The sequence below is a fragment of the Nelumbo nucifera genome, chromosome 3, assembly GCF_055504915.1.
Source record: "Nelumbo nucifera cultivar China Antique chromosome 3, China Antique-T2T, whole genome shotgun sequence".
NCBI lineage: Eukaryota > Viridiplantae > Streptophyta > Magnoliopsida > Proteales > Nelumbonaceae > Nelumbo > Nelumbo nucifera.
Genome location: NC_142651.1, coordinates 63687412 through 63710106, shown reverse-complemented (window position 1 = coordinate 63710106; position 22695 = coordinate 63687412). Strand labels below are relative to the sequence as shown.

Below are 22695 nucleotides of genomic sequence, written 5' to 3'. Positions count from 1 at the left end.
TTTGCTTAGCCATCTAGCATGGTTCGGCCATCCATATGATGGATTCTAAACCCTTTCTAGGCAATTTGGGAAGCTTATCAGGGACTTTTGGTGAGAACTGTGAAAGGAAAGTAAGGTTCATTTGGTGAAATAGGAACATGTTAGCAAGCCTAAGGAGAGGGGTAAATTAGGAATTAGTAACTTAGCTCTTAGGAATACAACTCATCTAAGCAAATGGTTATGGAGATCTCCAATTGAAAGGGATAGGCTATGGTAGAGGGTCATTGAAAGCATAGATGGGATGTTGAACAACAACAAGGATTTTAAAAGTGGCCCTTCGCTCAACTTCAACTTTTCCTTGGAAATCAATATATGAGGTATACCCAACATTTTTTAATCCCTTAAAGGCTTTTTCTCTTGTGCCTCTTTCTTCAATAACTTAATGTGTCTAATCCTGTGAGGTTGGATTTTCCGATGAAAGAGATATGGAATAAGGCCTAATAAATGCTTCTCTCTTCACATGTGCTTCTTATCCAAAGCTAGTACTGAAGCCATTTCCCATTTACTAATCTCTTGTTCTTTTGTACATGATGTTTGGGAGTACTTTTGTTCTCTTTTTGGTTGTGGGCAGGTTCCTTCTCAAGATGTGGTGAGTTTCTTCAATCCAAGTTTCTTGAGGCAACCATAAAAGAGAGGGAGAATCATGTGGAAAACAATAAGGGCAGCAGCTGTATGGACTATATGGGAAGAAAGAAATGGGAGAATTTTCAATGAGAAGAGCAGACCCAAGGAGGAAATAATAGACATCTAAAGATAAAAGTCACACACTGGGTAAAGACAATGGAAACCTTTTAGACCTTCTTGGTTAATGACATAATAAGAACATGGGAAGGGGTGGCACAATCCTCTGAAAAAGAGACAGGTAATGTATTCAGAGATTTAGTAGGCAAGGTGGTGGTGGCACTATTCAGCACCTATTGGAATTGGAGACTCATTGAAACCTGAACTAATGGCTTTATTGCAAGGGTTACAGCTTGCAAAACAATCTGGCATCCAACAATTGAAAGTGGAAGGGGACTCAAAACTGGTTATCTCTTGGAAAAAAAACAGCTGTCATGTACCATGGACCTCTAGACATGCTTTTAGGGAATTTGTAAGTTTTTCAAAGGAATTAAATGTAACTTGTAACTTTTAAGTGGATGAGAAGAACAACAAATGGGATGGTGGAATCTTTTGTGGGTGAGAAGAACAGTGTGAATCTTTTGTACTTTTAGGTTGTTGGATATTCCAACTTGTTCTAAACTAAATGTTCATTTAATAAAATTCTCTTTACTGGTCAAAAACAAAAAATTACATACTCTTTAATCTTGGTGGTAACTCTTAGCAGTGACTCGACTTCGAGTTGGTAATTTCTCTTAACTTCAGCTTTCTCCTCAAACTCATGCTGAAGTTTCAGTTTCAGATCCACATGTTCACGGTACAGCTTCTCTTTCTCCTTGGACAATGGCATAATAGCCTCTGCCAAATGCTGAAATTTTCAAGATTGTAAAAGACCTCGTCAACGACACATAAAACCACGATTTAATAGTGCCATACGACCATACCATCTAATCATTATAATCCAAATGAAGCTGAATAAGCATGTTGACATGCACAGAATCAAATATGAAATGAAAATAATTGCAACAATGCACAATCTATGAAAGAAACGCTGATTAGAGAAAAGGTATCCAACTTATAAGCCTATTAAAATAATGGGAAAGGCATCTTACAAAACACAACAAACAAGGAACAACCATAATGAAACAAGAAAGGAGTACCTAGCACAAAAATACAAGCCACAAGGTCCTTCAACAGATCAACCAAGAGCACCACTGCACCAAAAAGAACAGTAACAACTAGAAGTATACATGGGGTCAGATATTCTTTTTTTCTTAATCAGCAACACAGAAAAAATTCATTCATTAGAAAATCTGGTACAACAAGAAGTAGTGGTGGACAAGCATTCCACATTGTCCACTAAATATATCACAGCCCCAAACAAACCCAAAAACTATCCCTTTAATTACAACACAGCCCTAAGGCCACCCGACAGAAACATCCTACCAACTAGAATCAGCCATGCTGTTCGCAGATCGTCTAGCCCATCTTATTTGAATCACCATGTCTTTAGAAGCCTGTTTGAAGCGCCTGAATTCATTCCTTAACTGCCAAATTATTCCCTCCCCTTTCTTCAGCCAGCTTACCACAGTTTTTGAGCCCCCTTCAACAATCAACCTATCAATCCCCATTTCTTTGGCTTTTTCAACACCAAAAACTGCTGCCTTCATTTCTGAGCTCACTACATCACTTTGATGAATAGGACCTAAGAACATGGCTACCATATTTCCATCCTCTCCTCTTATTACCTCACCAATGCCTGATGACCCCGGATTTCCAAAGCAGCTGCCATCAAAATTTAGTTTCTTCCATCCAGCATCCAGAGGAGACCATGAAGCATTCACAATAGATTTCCTAGATGCAGTGTTTGCTATTGTTCCCCAAGACCTGAAAAAAGTCTTTGGTCTTAAAATCAGCAAATAAATTTAGTGTTTTCACCCAATGCGCCACCCTTAGAGTTATCATTTCAATTATAGATTTTTTGCTTCTTTCTTTGTCATCAAAGGTCCTCAAATTTCTTTCTTCCCAAATTGTCCAAGCAACTGCTGCTCTAGTGCATCTTCCCATAATCCTGCCTCTCCTTTTAGAACACCTAAAGGAGTGAGAGCTAAAGAGGCTTTCCAAATTACTAGGAGGAATCCATTTGCAACCAAAAAGAGAGGAAAACCATTCCCAAAATGAAATTAGCAAAAGGACAGAAAATTAAAAGATGAAAGGCAGTCTCATCATTCAGCTTACATAAGGAGCACCGATTTGGAGATACATGTTGATTAAATGAGAAAAGAAATCAATCTAAATATGCAATTACAAATAATATGTATTAGGAGTTGGGTTGGACTATCTGGGTCTAAAACTTGTATACCAGAGGAGATTAATCATCTAGAAGCCTTGGAGTTGGGAGATTCTGTGGATGCTGAGCAACACAGGAAGTTTATTGAGATTAATCGTCTAGAAGCCTTTAATCATAGTTGTCAAGGTGATGCCTATCAGCAAGGCGCCTATGGAGGGTCACCTTTCTTAAATGTCAAATTATTTTGTACATGGTGCTGTGAATTGTTTTACATATTCTTATTTTTGAGATTATAATAATACAATAGATATTATAAAAACTAAATTACTCGTTTGTCGGTATATATATTCTTTATTTCAGAAAATAAAAAGACTGAGCCCCTATTTTTATCCAAGGAAAAGAAGAAAAGAAAGGATGAAAGAAGAACAAAAACAAAATATGTTGATTGGACAAAATTTCGATTTCCTCCTTGCTCATCAATTCAGGTTTTGAAGTCTTTGAAGGAATGAGGGTTTGATACAGCATACATGTTGATTAAATAGGAACAAATAAGAAAATAATATAAAACCAATACTTTAACACAAACTGAACAACTAAACATGATAGTAAGGTAGCATGATGTATAAAGGATTTTGGTGCTTAAGCAAGGTGACCCTCCACCAGTGCCTTGTCTCCTAGGTGTCACCTTGACAACTATGCCTTGGTGCCTTGAAAACCATATTTTTGGTTTTACAAAGCACCACATTCTTAGTGCAGATGTTTTGACAACACTTCCAGATGCATACCCTCTAGTGCAAGGAGAGGAGTAGAAGAGCATCCATGATGCAAACGTCTATAGGAGAGCATTCTACTTTAGTATCTATTAAGACTAAGCAACTCTATAGGACAACATTCTTACCCTAGTACTTAGATTGTTTACTCTGGAATTGGTGATCACATTACCAATATATCTTCCTATTTTACCTCCTACAATCCCTACTCTAGGAAAGGTAAGAGATCACTAGAGTTGATGGATTTCATTCTCCAATATTGGGTGTGGGTGAAACTAAGCTAAGTAATAATTTTTCCCTTAGTTCTAATTTCCATGTTCTTCAATTGCATAATAATCTTCATTGTATTTTTCAGGACGTGAGCACAAGTAGGATGATTGCAAGTGGATGTGAAGTTGATGTTATCTATCTTCTTAACCAGTCATCAAAGTGGGTGTTGGCATGTCAGTCTTGGTCTTTAGTCTTGATGTTAGTGATCAGTTGAATCAAATAAACCAATGTCATTGTTATGTTGGCCGCATTCCCTTCAGTTCTTTAAAATTTTTATTTCCAAGTAATAAAGCAAATATAGTTTTTTATTTGATTCACACTAATGTGTGGTGTCTGTATTCTATTTCTTACATGGGTTGCTACAAGTATTTCATTCCATTGATGATTATTCATAGTACAGATGGATGTAATTGATGAAGAGTAGAGATGAAGTTAGGGGTGAGCAAAAAAACCAAAAAATTGGTTAACTTGTATACTGGTCGGTTCGGTTAACCGCCGGTTTTTTAAATTGGTTAACCAAACTGACTGGTTCGGTTTCGGTTCGGTTTCGGTTCGGTGTTTTTAGAAAACCGAAGGTACCAGTTCGGTTTAGGTTAACCAATTTAAAAAACCGGTGGTTAAACGAACCAACCGATATACAAGTTTTTCTATGTATTTTCTATATATTTATGCATATTATATATATTTTATATATTATAAATTAATAAATATGCATTATATATATAAATATATATATATATATATTTATAATATATTTATTATTTAAAATATAATATTTTATATATATTTATAATTTTTTATTATATATTTATATATATTTTTATAATAAATATTATAAAGTCAAAAAAACTAAAAAACCAATGAACCGAACCGGTCAACCGGTTTTCCAAAAACCGGTACTACCGGTTCGGTTCAGAAAAAAGGCTACTCCTTGCACTGTTAAAAAATTTTATAAAATGGTGGAGACACGGTTTGAGAAAAAATGAAAATAATAAGGTCAGATAATACAAAGGAATATTTTGAGAAACAATTGAAAGTATTTTTTAAAGAGAAAGAGGTGGTACATCAAAGCTCTTGTTCATATACACTTCAGCAGAACGACGGAATTTTTTAAATAAAAACCACAAACTTGAGGGTAATTCCCTAGGTTCCATAGAAACAAGCAACTATCTTTCAATAATAATTCTCTATTATCTTCATAAAAGAGTATAAGCTTCATATTAAAACAAAGAAAATCACAATTCATGGGAAGAAAAAAAAAAGAAAGAAAATAGAGAAAAAAAATATGTGTTGAGCCCCTGTTTTTGTCCTAGGAAAAGAGAAAAAGGATAGGGGTCCTAATATCTCCTTTTCCCGGGATAGGAGCAAGGGAGCCATCAACAAGGGATATTTTGTCACCGCCAAAGAGAAGATGGTAAGTACTAAATAGGTTGAAGACACTGGTAATATGACCAAAAGCACCAAAATCAATATTCCAAGGGATTCTGCAAAAACTAAAAATAATTGCATGATTTGCAGAGGCATGAATACCTAAGTGAGCAAAAGCTGTTGAGGATGGGTTGCTTGAAGGATTGGATGCTGCCACTACAGTGTCCAAGTGATTCATGAGTCTGCCATATTTCTCAAATTCTCTTTCACTTCTGCGAGCTACTCTATAGCCTATTTCACTGCTGTCAGCTACTCTATAGCCTATTTCTCATTACTAGACCCCTCCCCTTACCACCTTCAGGAATAATTTCTACATTAGCATTCCCATTTGTTCCCATTCTCATTCTTCTTAAGAATTGGATGCTGCCACTGTAGTCTCAAAGTGATTCTTGAGTCTGCCATATTTCTCAAACTCTCTTTCACAACCTCCAGCTATTCTATAGCCAATTTCTCAACACTAGACCCCTTATCACCTATAGGAACAATGTCTATATTAGCATTCCCATTGTTCCCATTCTCATTCTTCTTATCATTTCTAAACCTCATCGACATGAAGTGTGGATAATTTCCAGCAAGTCTCCTTAGTGTACTTGGGCTAAGGCAGACTGGGACATGCACAGAACTGGAAAAGGGAGAAGTTCACAAGTCAGAAGAGAACATTTTCTTCAAATACTATATAATATATTTTACAAATGATCACAAGTCTGTCCATTGTATTTTTCTTGAGTACTCCCTATTCAAAAGGTTTATAGGTCAATTGATTCTTATTCTAGCATGAAGTATGTACCCAAGGATGTTACATTCATTTAGTCTACCCCTTTCTTTCAGCCATCTCGTCCTTCTCTTTAGGGGGAGAGTCTCAGTGAAGATCATACTCCCTTTTGCTTTTCTAGTCCCGTGTCTGGCTTGGATATTACTCCTTATGTTGACAGTCCTCCTTATACTCCCCCCTATTCTGTGCAGACCAATGTGTCACACTTGCAAATTTATTCCCGAGGCAAGAAGGTAGCCCCGACAACCACCACAATCAGAACCCTCACATCATTGAGCCTTTTTCTAATCCTTGTTGATCCAGCTTCTTTGAATCCTAAACATGATCTTCCTATTGTTGTCTGTAAAGGAAAAGACAGCATACTAAGCCTTCTTCCTCTAGTTTTGCTTATCCCTTTTCTAATTATGCCTCTTATGATGCCTTGTCTCCCTCATAATATGCTTTTGTTTCTGTCATTTCCTTTAGTTCTATTCCTCATAATGTTGCAGGGACAATACAGTTACCACATTTGAATAATGCTATGGCTCAAGGGATGGAATCACTCACCAAGATCCAGACTTGGGAACTTGTACAACTTCCTAAAGGTAAGGTTCCAGTTGGCTGCAAATAGGAGTACACTAATAAATGTAAGGTGGATGGATTGAGTAAGATGTATGATGCTAGGTTTGTGGCTAAAGGGTATATAAAGACTTTTGGTATTGATTTTTTTATGGTAAAAATAGTAGTACACTATTCTATGTCTCACCACCTCACCAATTACCTTAACCATGGGAATAATGCCATGCAATTTAATTTAAGTATGTAGAATTGATAAAAACAGATTAATTGAAATGATAACAATACTCCCAACTATTAATACCAACAGATCAGTCTCCTGGGAACATATATCCATACCAGATACCAGCACTTGAGCCCATATAACATAAGTTTAAGTCAGCTTAGTCAAGGAGCCACCTTCGATTGGTCTCAGCGTCCTATTGTTGTATGATTGATTTTAAAGAAGGATCTGATAGCTGATGATGGTTGCAAAAGCAATATAAATAACAGGAAGAGGATAAAAAAGGGAGAAGAAAGGAAGAACATGAAATGATGAAATCACTCTAGGGTTAATAGGATCATTCACCACAAAGCACAAGCTCAATGTCACAGGAAAAAAAGAACCATCATCAATCAATTTCTGTATAGAAATAAAGTATATACACTGTACAGTTCAACAACTCCCACAGAAAATTAAAATTACGTCATTTTCAAACTTCAATTCAAAGAAACTATCATAACTCTCAACCTACTTAACCAATGACACTGAAATGCTAAACACAACTAGACTACACGAAGGGAAAAAAACTATTAAAGCTCAACCCACTTAGGCTCGGTCAAGATAACTAAAATACCACAAATGCCAGAACAGTCCAAATTCCAAAGAATCAACCCCATGCCAAATTATGACTTTCTTCTAAGCCTTATTCATCCTAGAATAATTTTTTGGGGATATGTTCAATCTGTATCAGTATCATTCCCTAGGTTACCTTCTAGTCTGTTGTTTTTCCCATTCTCCTTTGAGTAACCAAAAATTTTCATTTATTAAAAGTACAACAACAGACAAAACAGAGAAAATATAACGCAGATTTACAGTGTACCACCCAGTAAAGTCTAGACTTGATACATTATTACCAGTCTTCTCTTTCTTCACTCATAAGTCAAGGATGAACAATGTTAGACTTGTTGATACACTTCATAAAAATTTAAATTTATGCACAATATAGAAAATTCTAATCAAGTACCATGCTCGAAATCAGTATTAGGATTCTAAGTTTCACCACTTCACCAATTACCTTTGAAGATGATCAAGACTGCTATCAGTCTTGGACACTAAGGAATTTCAGGTTCGAACAGAAGAGAAAGTGAAGAAGAAAGAGGAGAAAGATTAGTGAGAGAGCAGTAGAACACAGGTTTGAAAGGAAGGACAGATTCAGAATGATCTGCCGCCGCCACTTCAATTTAATATTTATATGTTATGCTAGTTACATGAAAGGACATATTTGCCCTTGGTGTTTACATCATAACACTTAACAATATAAAAAGCTGAAAAGTAAATAATAGAACTAGAATAAAAGAATAACATAACAGATAGACTAGGTATATTCTACCCTACGGACAGAGTGACCCCACAGCTGTGCGGCCCACATCAGTTTCTCTACACTCCCCCTCAAGTTGGGAGTAAATGTTTATCATTCCCAACTTGGATAGATCCGCTTCTAGCTTCTTTCTTGATACAGCTTTAGTGAGGATATCTGCTAGTTGCATACTGGATGTGATGTAAGGGAGGCATATTTCCTGAGATGAGACCCTCTCTCGTACAAAATGTCGGTCAACTTCAATGTGTTTGGTCTGTCACGCTGCACTGGATTATTTGCTATATTAATGGCTGCTTGATTATCACAATACAGCATCAGAGGCTTTTCATACTCAATACCCAACTCCTCAAGTAGAGATCTTAGCCATAGGATTTCAGCCACTCCGTTGGCCATGGACCTGTATTTTGCTTCGGCACTAGACCGGGAGACAACACTTTGTTTCTTACTTCTCCAGGAGACAATGTTTCCTCCCATAATGGCACAATATCCTGAGGTAGACTGTCTGTCATCAACACTCCCAGCCCAATCGGCATCTATATAGACCTCCACCTTCATGTGGTTATTGTTCTTGAACAGTATACCCCAACCCGGGCATCTCTTCAAGTAAGCTAAAATTCATTCTGCCGCAAGAAGATATGTGGTTCTAGGAGAATGCATCTACTGGCTGACAACACTAACAGCATAAGTAATATCCGGCCGAGTGAGGCAGAGATATAGGAGTTTTCCGACCAACCGCTGGAACATAACTTTGTTTTCAAGCAGCTCCCCACTCTCTGCACTAATCCTGTGGTTCTGTTCAATGGGTGTATCTGCAGGCTTGACACCCAGCTTTCCAATTTCAGCCAACAGATCTAAAACATATTTCCACTGAGAGACAAAGATCCCCTGTTTAGATCTAGCAACCTCAATGCCCAAAAAATACCGTAGTGTACCCAGATCTTTCACCTCAAACTCTTGATGAAGGAGCTGTTTGAGGGACTCAATCACATGGCTGTCATTTCCTGTCACCACAATATCATCAACATATACTGCAAGTAGTGTCAGTGAAGACTCCACCCTCTTGATGAAGAGTGTATGATCTGACTGGGCCTGTACAAAACCGAACTTTCCAAGAGCTAGTCTGAATCTGTCGAACCAAGCTCTAGGTGACTGCTTCAAACCATAAAATGCCATATTGAGCCGGCAGACCATCTTACCTGTCTCTGTATCAAAGTATCCAGGAGGCAATTGCATGTAAACCTCTTCCTGCAAGTCCCCATTCAGGAAGGCATTTTTAACATCCATTTGGTACAAAGGCCAAGTGTGGCTTGCTGCAAGAGATAATAGAACCCGAATGGTGGTCATCTTGGCTACCGGGGCAAATGTCTCCAAGTAATCTATACCATAAGTCTGAGTGAACCCTTTTGCAACTAGCCGAGCTTTGTACCTCTCAATGGATCCATCCGCATTGTGCTTCACAGTAAATACCCATCTGCATCCAACTGGTTTCCTTCCTTTGGGCAAGTCAACTAGCTCCCAGGTATTATTTTTCAACAGGGCATCCATTTCAACTTGCATTGCACCTCTCCACTGCGGGACTGATAGGGCCTCTTGGAATAGGGACATTGGAAATGAAACTAAGGTAGGACCTGTAGCTAGGAGATAGGCGATCATAGGATAAAAAATGGGAAATACAGTGGCATGTAGATGAGATACAATGTCGTTTCCCTTTACGGACTGCAATCGAAAGATCAAGATCATCTGTAGGAGGTGAAATGGCAATGATAGAAGAAGTCTCTGTGGGTCCTAGGACTGTAATGTCTGGACCTGGAGCCGTAGATGAGATTGGAGCTGGCCTGGACTGCTGATGACCGGGATCAACCTGCCTGCACCGCCTGTGATAGACCCTCAACTCCTGATCCCTCTGACCACCCTCACCATTGTAGCTCCCCCTCAACTCCTGATCCCTCTGGCCACCCTCACCATTACAGCTCCCATCACCCAATGGAATAGGTAAAGGAACTACCCCACTCTCACTGCTCTCCCCCTGAAGACAAGGACTTAAACCCCTACTCTCACTACTCTCCCCCTGAGGAGAAACCCGAGGAAAATAGGGTGTCTCCTCAAAGAAAGTGACATCCATGGAGACGAACTTCCTCCCTGTGACAGGATCATAGCAACAATACCCCTTTTGATTTTGTGCATAACCAAGGAAAATGCATTTGGAGGCCTTGGGTTCAAACTTGGAGTGATGGGGTCCGAGAAGCTGAACAAAGCAGGTACAACCGAATGTTTTAAAGGGAATAGAAAACAACTCCTCATGTGGGTATAGAAGAGAAAAAGGAGATCGCAAATCAAGAACCCGGGAAGGAATCCGATTAATAAGATATACCGCCGTGAGGATAGCATCACCCCAGAAGCGAATAGGGACATTGGAGGTAAACATAAGACTTCTAGCCACCTCCAAGATGTGCCTATTCTTCCTTTCTGCAACCCCATTCTGCTGAGGTGTATGAGGGCAAGAGCTCTGATGGATAACCCCATGAGTAAGAAGGTAAGATGCCAAGGACTTAGCAAAGTATTCCTTTGCATTATCAGATCTAAGAACTTTAATCTTGACATCAAACTGGGTTAGGATCATTTGGTGAAAGTTTTGGGTCAGGGCGGGAACCTCATCTCGTGAACGCATAAAATAAACCCAAGAAAACCGGGTATGGTCATCAACAAATAACAAAAAATATTTGTACCCACCCATAGAAGGAATGTGATATGGCCCCCAAACATCCGTATGCACAAGATCAAAAGGACGATTACTCCTTTTATTACTCAATGAATAAGAGTTCTACAATGTTTAGCAAACTCACACCTTTCACATTGCAACTGGGACAACTCAACAGACTCAAACAAAGTAGGAAACAGACTCTTTAAGGACCGAAAAGACAAATGACCCAATCGGTTATGCCAAAGCATAACCGAACTCACACTCTGGGAAACAAGTGACCTCTTACCCACTGACTCTTCCCGACGAGAACTCTCCCCGAGCAGATAGATCCCATTCGTCTCGCGGCCAGTCCCAATCACCTTCTTCGTCTCCAGGTCCTGAAAAACACACCGGTCAGGGAAGAAAGTTACTGAGCAGTTCATGTGTTTGGTAGTACTACTGACTGAAAGGAGGTTAGTATCAAGCTTAGGAACATGTAAGACAAAAGACAAGGAGATCGTATCTGATAACTTAATGTCCCCCTTCCCAGAAATAGGAACCAGGGAGCCATCAGCAATAGATGCTTTATCCCACCAGATGACAAATGGTAAGAGGTAAACAGTGAAGGCAAGCTAGTCATGTGGTCGGATGCACCTGAATCTATTACCCAACAAGGTTCAGTACCTGGAGCTGAGGCATGGTAGGCTGAAGCTAGAGTAACTGAATTTACGGTTGGAATCTGACCACCCATCTCAGAAACACTGCCATAACTGATGCTCCCAAAGCTGCCTTCTGCCTGATTTTTAAACTCCATCTCGATGAAGTCTTAAAACAGCACTTGGACTACCAATCACAATCAAAAACAGTATAGGCCTGATCTGTATTCACAGTGTATGTGCACAAAACTGGGATAACTCTGATCTGAAATCAACTAACAAACACAACAGTGGCTGTCCATAGAGCTCTAACCCCTTTAAGAGAGTTTGAAAACCCCAAAAAACTCTGAAAAACAGCTTAGAAGGAGGTCTAATTTGCCTTTGCAGAATTAGGGTTTTAATCAATCCTTAAAGTGATCAATTCAGTTGCACAATCTAATCAGTACTGTATAGATAGACTTGCAGTAGGGTTAATATGAAACCCTAGAATCTGATCAATGCTAACAATAAACTTGAGGACAGCTCTAGATAGATCACAAGATTCAGTCCAGCACTAGGGCTTGCCGCAAGATCACTTTCAAACTTCTAGTGCAGAAAGAAACAAGGCTGAGACAGTTCGGTGTAAAACAGTAGGGTTTTAATCACAGCAGAACAGTAGGGTTTGCTGTAAAACCCTAGTGAATCGAAGTGTAAAACAGTAGGGTTTTAATCACAGAAAAACAGTAGGGTTTGCTGTAAAACCCTAGTGAATCGAAGAGATGAAAACCTAGAACGGTTCAGCCTTCCTCTCCAGATAGGTCCAACCTATCTTTTCTTAGAAAAGTAGATGACTTACAAGAAAAAAATTGTTCGCTGCCTTCTAGGGTTACCCGAACCCTAGTCTTCTCTGATCCTTCCTGACCACCAATACTCAGCAACCATAACAAAACTTCCAACAGCTGCTAGCACTTCTGGCGATCTCCAAGAATCAGTCTGCAAACTCCACCTTTTCAGCTTCTAGTCCTAGGAGATTCTCATGTGGTCGGCTGGTATTAGACTCACATAACAAACCCTAACTTGGCTCTGATACCATGAAGATGATCAAGACTGCTATCAGTCTTGGACACTAAGGAATTTCAGGTTCGAACAGAAGAGAAAGTGAAGAAGAAAGAGGAGAAAGATTAGTGAGAGAGCAGTAGAACACAGGTTTGAAAGGAAGGACAGATTCAGAATGATCTGCCGCCGCCACTTCAATTTAATATTTATATGTTATGCTAGTTACATGAAAGGACATATTTGCCCTTGGTGTTTACATCATAACACTTAACAATATAAAAAAACTGAAAAGTAAATAACAGAACTAGAATAACAGAATAACATAACAGATAGACTAGGTATATTCTACCCTACGGACAGAGTGGCCCCACAGCTGTGGGGCCCACATCAGTTTCTCTACAACCTTAACCGATAATGCCATGCGATTTGAGTTGGTTATATGGATTAGATACCTATCACTCCAACTTTTGGAATGTAAAGCATGTTATTATTTCAAAATACATAACTTAAATGAAAATAAATTATTTGTACCAACCTTATCTTCAAGGTCTATTTGATCTTTCTCCTCCACCAAACGATTTAAATTCTCTTCTGTTTTTTTGAAGGAAATTAGCATATTAGCTGCCCTTATTTTTTCCTCCCTTACAGTACGCCAACGCATTTCGATATTTGATAAGTCAGCTTTCATGAATTCTTTTTCTTCCCTAAGTCTCTCCACATCATTACTCAAGGTATCCCTGGTTCCCAATAGAAGATTAGGAGAAAAGAAAAATATTGCAAAAGTTAGATTAATGGTATGGAAATGCTAAAATTCTAGTAACAAGTAACAACTTGTGAGATATTTTATCAGTTCTTTTCATGCATATCGATTGAGCTTTTTTCTTTTTTTTTGATCAATAAATCAATTGAGCTTTCAAGAAGCAATAACACTAGAAAATTAGAAATAGAATGACACCAAAGGGAATATATTAATAGAGTTAGTAGTGAGGATGGTGTTGGAAATGTGACTTCACAGTGCTCTTTCAAAGCCAGATGGATCTTTATACATGATATATTCATTAATAAAAATGAGGCTTTTATTAATGAGGCATTCTTATTGCAATTGTATTTGCTTATGACAGGAGGGTCTTCAAGGGAATATAGGTGATAACTAGGACTTGTGACAGAAGATCTAAAAGACCCAATTCCTTATAGGCCTGAAATATCCCAACTATGGATTAGCATGGGCAGCTCGTTGATATGCTTAGCACATGGATGATTACCAAAAAATAATGTGGTGATATTGTAGCCATTGGAAAGAGACCCAGACTACCATTTGGGTGTATACTGGGATGCACAGTGATAAGATCTGGTTAAGTTGACTCATTGAAGGATTAATATCACTACCAATTACATGAATCACTCAAATCCAAAGCCTTTTTTGTCCTTGGACCTAAGGAACATGGGCTGCATGGGTGAGAATACTAAAGTGGCTAATTAGGGGTGCAACTTGGGCAGGCTCGAGTTAGGGAATTGTTAAAATTTGAATTGGCCCAGCCGAAAAGCCTGGGACTAATGCAATGTAATTCTGCAAATCAGGTAACCAACTCAGACTCCTATAGCTGACATACTCTGTATGTTGAGTCGATAGAGAGATTCTATGGCTTTGGGAATATCCAACAAGGATCCACACCCTCAGAGAAGAGGATAGTGTCACTACCAACGAGTTGACTTTGAACAAAGACACTTGCAAGGAGTCCTAGTTTGATGAGGACTCTAGCAGAAGAATCCTATAAGACTAAGACTCCTACATAATTCCCCAGGTAAGACTGAGATGATTATTATAAGACTCCTTGTTCAAATGGGACTCCTGGTAATAGTTGCACTACGACTCTAGTATTCTGATCCCAAATAACTATGAAATGAATATGAGAAGGGTCCTTGTGGCACTGTAGCTCTTAAGAATGATTCAACTCCTAGGGCTTGTCTTAAAGTGTCCTGATCAAACTAGGACACTCCATTTCACCCAAGTGGTCTTTTTCAATATTTTCTTTAAAAGAGTTTTGAAGCAAGTATCATATATAAATAATTATATTTGAAATATGATTTCAAACTCAATTTCTTATAGGTGTCCCAATGGTATTAGAACTTTATGGCTAAATCTCATGTGATGATCATTGGTTACTTCATTTACATGAAAGAGCCCATGTGATAATTTTGATCTGTTTGGGAAACCCAAATTGGATCTTACATCCCCTCTTTTCTCGATCAATAACAGAAATCAATATTATTAATAGGAAACAAAATTACATACAAGATTCTAGAGAGATAAAATGGCTTAACTCTCCCCCAAATGACTAAAAGGAAATTACAATATTGCCCAAAACAATTGATCCCTTCACATCCCCTGTTTTGCCAAGTTATCAGCGAAGGTATTTGCAGTTCTCTTCACCGAATGAACCTGAATTTCCACTCCCCTCATTAACCACTTGACCTCTCTCCTCTCATTAGCATAGATCCAAAACCCATTACCCTCCCTTACCCAATTTAACACTAGCCATGAGTCTCCTTCAATGATCAACATTTGAATGTTCAGCTCCTTTTCCTTCCTTAAGCCTACCAATAAAGCAAACAATTTAGCTCTAAGAGAGTCACCCAACCCGATGGGACCTGAGTACAATGCAATGCAACCACCTTCCCACTTCATCTCTGATTACTCCTCCAACACCTGATGTTCCTGGGTTGCCTTCACTACTCTCATCAAAGTTTAACTTCATAAACCCCGGGGGTGGAGGTGACCACAAAAGACGCACCACTGACTGAACCGGCACAAAGGATGCCACTTCATTCCAATTGTTCAGCAGCATACCCATGGAGACATCAGTAAACAAATCTAAAGTTTTCAGCCATTACATCACCCTGATTGTTATGATCTCAATCAGCTCTTGTTTCATTCTCAGAAAAGGTTCTTAGATTCCTTTCTTCCCACAAGGTCCAACAGAGGGCAGCTCTCACACATCTCCACATGAATTTACCCCTTTTCTTCGACCACCTAAAGAAAAAAGCAACAAACAAGCCTTGTATGCTTGGAGGAGGGAGCCACATGTAACCAAAAAGATCCATAAACCAAACCCAAATATCAGAACCGAAGGAGCAAGAAACTAATTAAGTGCTAAGGGCTTTCACCATTGGCCTTGCATAGGATGCACCGGTGTGGAGACAAGCACCTATTAGACCTTTTCCTTTGGAGTATATCACAAGTATTACATCTTTCCAAGAAGGCTTCCCAACAAAAAGCTCCAATCCTCGGAGGGATCGGTTTACCCAAAACTTCCTTCACTGGGAAATTCTGGAAGTTATTGTTAGCAGAATATACCAAAGACTTAAAGAAGGAAGCACAGGAAAAGATACCAGAAGGGGTCAAAGTCCAAATCCTATTATCCCTTTTTGAAGGGTCCAAAACCACCCCATTCAAAATCTGAACTAACTCCAAAGCATTCTCAATTTCTGAGTCCCTAAGGCCTCTTCTAAAACCCAAATCCCAGTCAAAACCAAAGGTGAACTCAGAAGGGATCGGAAAAGAAGACACAGGTTCCCCTTTAAACCAAGAGAGGGAAAATAAGGAAGGAAATTTATCTTTTAAAGGAACTTCTCCCACCCAAAGGTTTTCCCAAAACCTCACCTGGTTTCCAGAACAAAGATCATACCTGATGTGCTGCAAAAGGGAAGGGAGAATGGCATGTATGGATCTCCAAGGAGAGGCTCTATTAGTCCTTGCCACCAGTCCAGAGTCCCACCCATCGCCAGCAAGCCCATGTATACTCAGTATCACTTTAGCCCGCAACTTGTCTCTTTCATCTGCTAACCTCAATATCCACTTTCCCAATAGAGCTTCATTTCTCTTCTGAATGTTACCTAGTCCCAAGCCTCCTTCCTCCCTACCTCTAGAAACTATCTCCCACTTCACCCTACGGTCTTTCCTGTCCTCCCCCGACTCCCACAAGAAGCCTCTCATTCCCCTTAGATGTCTACTTCTCTACATATATGATATTTAGAGATCTTAAAAAGTGTACCTTACACATGCAATTCAATATACACATGCTAGTACCTTATAGATCCAACTTAGAGTGCTAAAACAATAGTAGACAAGGGAGAAGTGTGATTTCAACTACAGGAATCGATTTGGCTTGTTGGACCATACATGCTTGAGGAGTTTTCTTACCTAATATTCTACAGACCATGTGGAATCATGAAAAGCATTCATGAAATCAATTTGGCTCTATGGTTTCTTAAGGACTCAGATAAGTTGTGGCATGCAATCATGAAAAACATTTACTGGGTATTTAACACCCATCCGAATTTGCATGCAAGAGTAACATTGCCCTCTCCTCGGAAATTTATCATTTCATTACTTTTGAAGTTTCTCAGGTATGATGTCCTTTCTAGGAGTATAACAAAAAAATTGGTTTGACCTGTGGTGGGGTGATTTACCTCTAAAAGATAGGTTTTCAACTTTTTTTCTCTCTCTTCTTAGAAAGATTGTATTGTTTCCTATTGTTTTTATACTTCTCAATTTAGAATAGCTTGGGACTTAGGTTTGACAAGGGAGCTCAGAGAACCCGAAACTCAAGAGGCCATCAACAATTGTACCATTCTAGGAGGTATCCTAGATTCCTAGTTACATGGAGAAGCAATAAAGTCATGCAAAAGCACAAACAATGGCCATACTATTCATTAACTACTTTAGCTAAAACATCTACTTTAGAAGATTGGCAGACAAATTGCAATTTCTACCCCCTATTTGTAACAATCAAGTTGGTATCCATATTTCTTCTAATCTAATTTCCCACAGGTGAACAAAGAACATTGAGGTAGATTATCATTTCATGAGGATTATATTTGTAATAAGCTGGTGTCACAAATATAATTGTATGTGAAGTCTAAAGGCAATTAGTTAATTTGTTTACCAAAAGCTTAGGTTGGGTTAGGAAGGATAATATTTGTGACAAGTTGAAGTTGCTGATATATATGCTCTAGCTTGAGCAGAAGTGCAGTAGTAGTACTAGTATTTTATGTATTAGAGTAGGTAGCTAGGCAGTTTTGACCTACTCCATAATTACTATAAAGGGCAGTACGGTCATTTCATTAAATTTGACTCATATTGGAAATCTCATGATTTAAAATGTCCATTTAATGTTTCCACAAATAACTTCCATTACCATGGGTAGTGAAATTAAATTTTACTAGAGTCAACATATTCCCCAGTGAACACTACCAACACAATATGGAATACAAGAGATGGTATTTATAACATAAGCTGGTGACAATATCGTAGACATGTGGAGTAGCAATATTGTTGCCCGCCTAATGTACATGATTACTGTTGAGGATTTTGATGTTAATAGTTTATTTCCATATTTATTTTGTTTAGTTAGCATGTTGCGACCACAATCTATCAGTTAGAAGTTACTTAAGCAGTAGCTCTTGTCTCTTTTTTTAAGTTGTAAGCACCAGCCGCCCATAAGGGCATTTATGTCCTTGTACTTATTTTTCACTTAAAGTATAAAAGCTAATGGGAGAGGACAGCCAGCATTATTGGTTTCTCTTTCTTTTCTCCATTCTTTCTCTTCTTATTTTCTTTTTCTCACAAATTCTTCCTTTCTTTCTTCTCTTTCTGCAATCCTACATATATTTCTGCTGATTTCTACTACTTTGAGCCAGCTCAATGTTCATTTCAAACATAAAGTAACATGTTAGTTTTTGTTTGTGTAATAGATTATTTGGTTGATCTATTTGAATTATTTGCATTTTCTGAGTAAATTTTGCTTGAACTCATTCTATAATGTAATTTTGAATCTTAAGGTTTATAGGACAACTTCACAATGTATCATTTTGTCTATAACCTTAGCTTCTTAGTGTTGTTTAATGACTTTGGAACAAGATAATAATTTATAAAGGTATGTCTATGTTTCTTTTACCATTTCATAAAACATCATTCTATATTTTTGCAAATTTTACAATGTTTCCACCATGTCTATGGTTTTTACAATATTTCCATCTGATAGTTCCAACATTTTTTACATGATTCCTATATTTGGCCAACCAATATTTCCACTAACAGTGACATTTTAAACCTAGAGACATATAAGCTATGGATAGATAGAACTTAGAATATTTTTCTCTCCATGGCAGGCCATGGTTGATATTATCAATATGATACTTCTAGGGATATTTTATTCCTTTAAATGAGCTATTTTTCAACATTTTCATTATTCAAAAACCTGAGTTAAGGTTGGAAAAATATGCATTCCTTTACAATAAGAATGTGATTAGTAACCTAAAGAGAATAAACTCAGTTTTAAAATATCTGAAGCTTTGCAAAGAAGTTATATACTTCCTGCTCTGCAAGGCGTTTAGCTGCAACTGAATTTCCTCAGAAGATTTGACACCATGTCCCTGAGCATCCAGTGTGTACTCTAGTTCATCAACTTGCTTTTGCAAAACCAGGATACCATTAAATAGTGTATCAGCAGTGTCAATAGGTTGAACTAATGCTTCCACCATGTCCTTCTCAGCTTTTGTATGAGCCAAGACACCAACAACCTGCAAGAAAGCACCTTGTCAAAAAAGTTGCAATCAAACAAGAAAAGTGCACATTGAAGAAATCATGCCTAGTAGGACAATAATAAGCAGATATTTATCCCTGTATTGTCAGACCTGGAAAAGACCAGAATGTCAAAACTGCAAACTAGCATCAGAATGATTTATAGGCTGCTCGGTTCTTAGAAATGTTGGTTTGATCAAACCAACATTGAATACATGAGTTAACACCTATTACAACCTAAAATATTTAATCAGGGATGTTGCAGAACATTGACAGATTGCTCCACAACCGTTTCCCTAATAAGGCTAAATTTCTCTTCCTTATGTTCCCAATGCCAAGGCCTCCATCCTTCTTACTCCTACACACCACCTCCCACCCAACCCTATGGTACTTTTTCTCCTCCCCTAGTTCCGAAAGGAAATCTCTCATTAACTTTTCCAGCTTACTATCCACCCTAGCCAAGATTTTAAAAACCAATAAAAAGTAAACAGGCAGGTTAGCTAAGTCAGACCTAACTAGGGTGATTCTCCATCCAAGAGAGAGATAATTTTTCTTTCATGAGGCAAGTCTCTTCTCAAACCTCTCCAAAACTGGAGTCCAAAATCCCCCCTCTCTGTGGATTATCTCCTAAAGGTAGACCAAGGTAATTTAGAGGCTAATTAGACATTGAACACTCCATTATCTGTCCCTCCCCCAGATTTACTCCTACTATACAAATTTCTCAAAATTTACTTTAAGATTTGACATTTGCTCAAAAAGTTGTATAGTGAGATCCCCTCCATAGAAAAGTATCATATCATCTGCAAACTGCAAGTAAGTTGTATGTTCTCCCTCCAAACTCTCCACCTCCTGATTAAGTTCCTGGAATCTACTCTAGAGATTATTCTCCCTAACACTTCTGCAACCAAGGTAAATAGAAAAGGAGAAAGGGGTCTCCTTGTCTGATTCCTCTCAATGCTAGGAAGAAATCCACCACTATTCCATTGACCAAAATAGAGTAGTGGCAAGTCCTAATGCATCCCATCACCCACCTGCACCATTTGTCTCCAAACCCAAAGTTGATCATCACCTTCAGTAGGATGGGCCAATCAACCAAATCATAGGCCTTTTCCAAATCCAATTTGCAACCCACACCTTTTTCTTTTATCTCTTGAAATCCTCAATGCTCTCATTTGCTATAAGTATTTGATCTGTTATTTGCCTCCCCCACACAAAGGCTCCTTGTTTATTTGCTACGATGATAGGGATCACCTTCCTAATCCTAAGGGACAACACCTTTGCAATAATCCTGTACAAACTATTTACTAGGCTGATTGGTATAGACCCTTAGATGGCTTGCTTCTTTTTTCTTGGGAACCAAGGCTATGAGAGTGGAATTCAAACCTGGGTTGATCACTCCTCTGTTATGAAATTCATCAAGCACCATCATTAGGTCCTCTTTCAGTATCTCCTAGCAGCCTTGATAAATGCCATTGTAGATCCATCTGGGCCTGGTGCCTTTGACCTATCCATAGAAAACAATGCCTCCACCTCTTCCAGGTCAAATTTCCTCTCCAACCACTCCCTATCCTCTAAACTCAAGAATGGCCTATCCAACTCCTCAAGCCACACCTTATTATTTATGGGTCTTCTAAAAATAGATCTAAAATGATCAACAAATGCTCCAGCAATCTCACTTTGAATGGATAATGTTACCCCTTCAATTTCCAGGCTTGAGATAAAATTTTTTCTCCTTCTTCCATTTGCCACAACATAAAAGAATTTAGTATTCCTATCCTCCTCTTTCAACCACTTACATCATGATTTTTGCCTCCAATTTATATTCCCTTTGAGTAGACAATCCTCTAACTATTTCCGCAATCTCCATCTTTGTTCTTTATCATCCTTTGTAAGGGATCCACTCCCTTCCTTCAAGTCCAGGTCTTCAATTTGTGTAGTCACAGATTGCTACCTTTCCTCTAGCCTCCCAAACTCAAGGAGATTTCATTCCTTAATTCTATCTTTCAGATATTGGAGCTTCTTGTGAAACCTCATTCCACTCCAATCAACAGAAGGATTATTCTCTAACCATGATTCTTTAACTTTCCTAATAAATCGTGGGTCGCCTAACCACGTGTTTTCAAACCGGAATGGGGTTGGTCCTGCATTTCCCAACTCTTCCTTACAGATCACAATAGGCTAATGATCAGAGGTCACGCTGGGAAGGGCTCTCGATGTCAAGCTCCCCCCAATGCTCTTCCCAATCATTTGAAAAGAGAAATCTGTCAAGCTTAGAGCATATAGGATTCACTTGGAAATTGGACCAAGTAAAGCTGCTATGTGACAATGAGATCTCTTTTAGCTCTAAGACATCCACAAATTGGTTAAATTTCCCCATGCTTGTAGCCACCCTTTGCCTAGGATTATTTGTTTCTTCTGAACCTTCCCACAGTCCCCTGATATCACCCAATTATTCCCATAATTTTCCCCTCTCTCTATAGTCATTTGGCCCATAAACTGAGTGAAAACAAAAGAAAAATAAAGGGAAGAATTATAAAAATCGAAGGGTAAAAACTGACTGAAATAAAGAAAGAACGAAAGAAGAAGAAGAAATACATACTTGTTCAATTGAGTATTGAGGTCGGATTCTCAATTCTCTGTACAGCAAGTATTGGACGAACTGGAGTTTGGATGAACGGGTGAACAGACATTGCTTGCTTTGGACTTGGACATTGTGCAGTGGCCCGGTAAGGAGGTGGCTAATATCTATAGGAAGTTGGAGGAAAGGAACAGAATTTTTCAACTTTTTGTTAGGTTGAATCCAAAATATGACATTACCAAACAGCATATCTGTCTCACAACTACACTACTCTATCTTAGGCCTATTCTTTGGTGCATAGTGAAGAGAGTAGGACGGTCATGTTATAGACAACAGTAGTCTAACCAGGTTCCCAGTCTACGGTGAATTGAGTGGATGATAAGGAGCTTATCTATGATTATTGCAAAAAACCCAAGCACACACAGGATTCTTACTAGAAGCTACATCCTAATACCAAACCAGTTAGGTTCAAAGGGAATAATATTAATAGTAAGGAGAACGCAAATGTGGCTACCACAACTAGTGCAGAGGAACAATCATCTAGACCATCTAGTCCACCCTCACATCACTTTGAGACTCTTGCAGCTGCCATGGCTGAATTTGAAAGAATCTGGCAAGTTGTAAACTCATCTAGAGAGTAAGTACTATTAGGGGTACATCTGGAGGTGAGGGAAGCAGCACTATGGCAATTGCCCATATGGATACTTGTGCCAGTACCAACCATGCATCTGTTTCAACTTTCAAATAACCAAGGTATTCTATGGATTATAGATTCAGATGCTTCTGATTACATGAATAGTATTTCATTTCTTTTTCATTCCCACTCTTTATGTTTTAATAAAGACAGTATCTATTACTG

The 22695-nt window shown here is 38.5% G+C and overlaps 1 protein-coding gene across 3 annotated transcripts in view; it reads right to left on the bottom strand.

Moving 5' to 3' along the window:
• Window positions 1–22695, bottom strand: part of RAD50 (DNA repair-recombination protein (RAD50)) — a 134885-nt gene that overhangs the window by 42398 nt on the left and 69792 nt on the right. For 2 of the 3 annotated variants that reach the window (XR_016083943.1, XM_010275775.3), the window contains exons 17-19: window positions 19049–19257; window positions 13211–13412; window positions 1338–1507 (exon numbers count right to left, since the gene is read on the bottom strand). Coding sequence is in view for 2 of the 3 variants with exons in the window: in XM_010275775.3 (XP_010274077.1) it covers window positions 1338–1507; window positions 13211–13412; window positions 19049–19257 (581 nt within the window). In the remaining variant the exon portion in view is untranslated. The remainder of the gene's footprint in view (window positions 1–1337; window positions 1508–13210; window positions 13413–19048; window positions 19258–22695) is intronic. The other variant, XM_088900808.1, reaches the window with a different exon arrangement.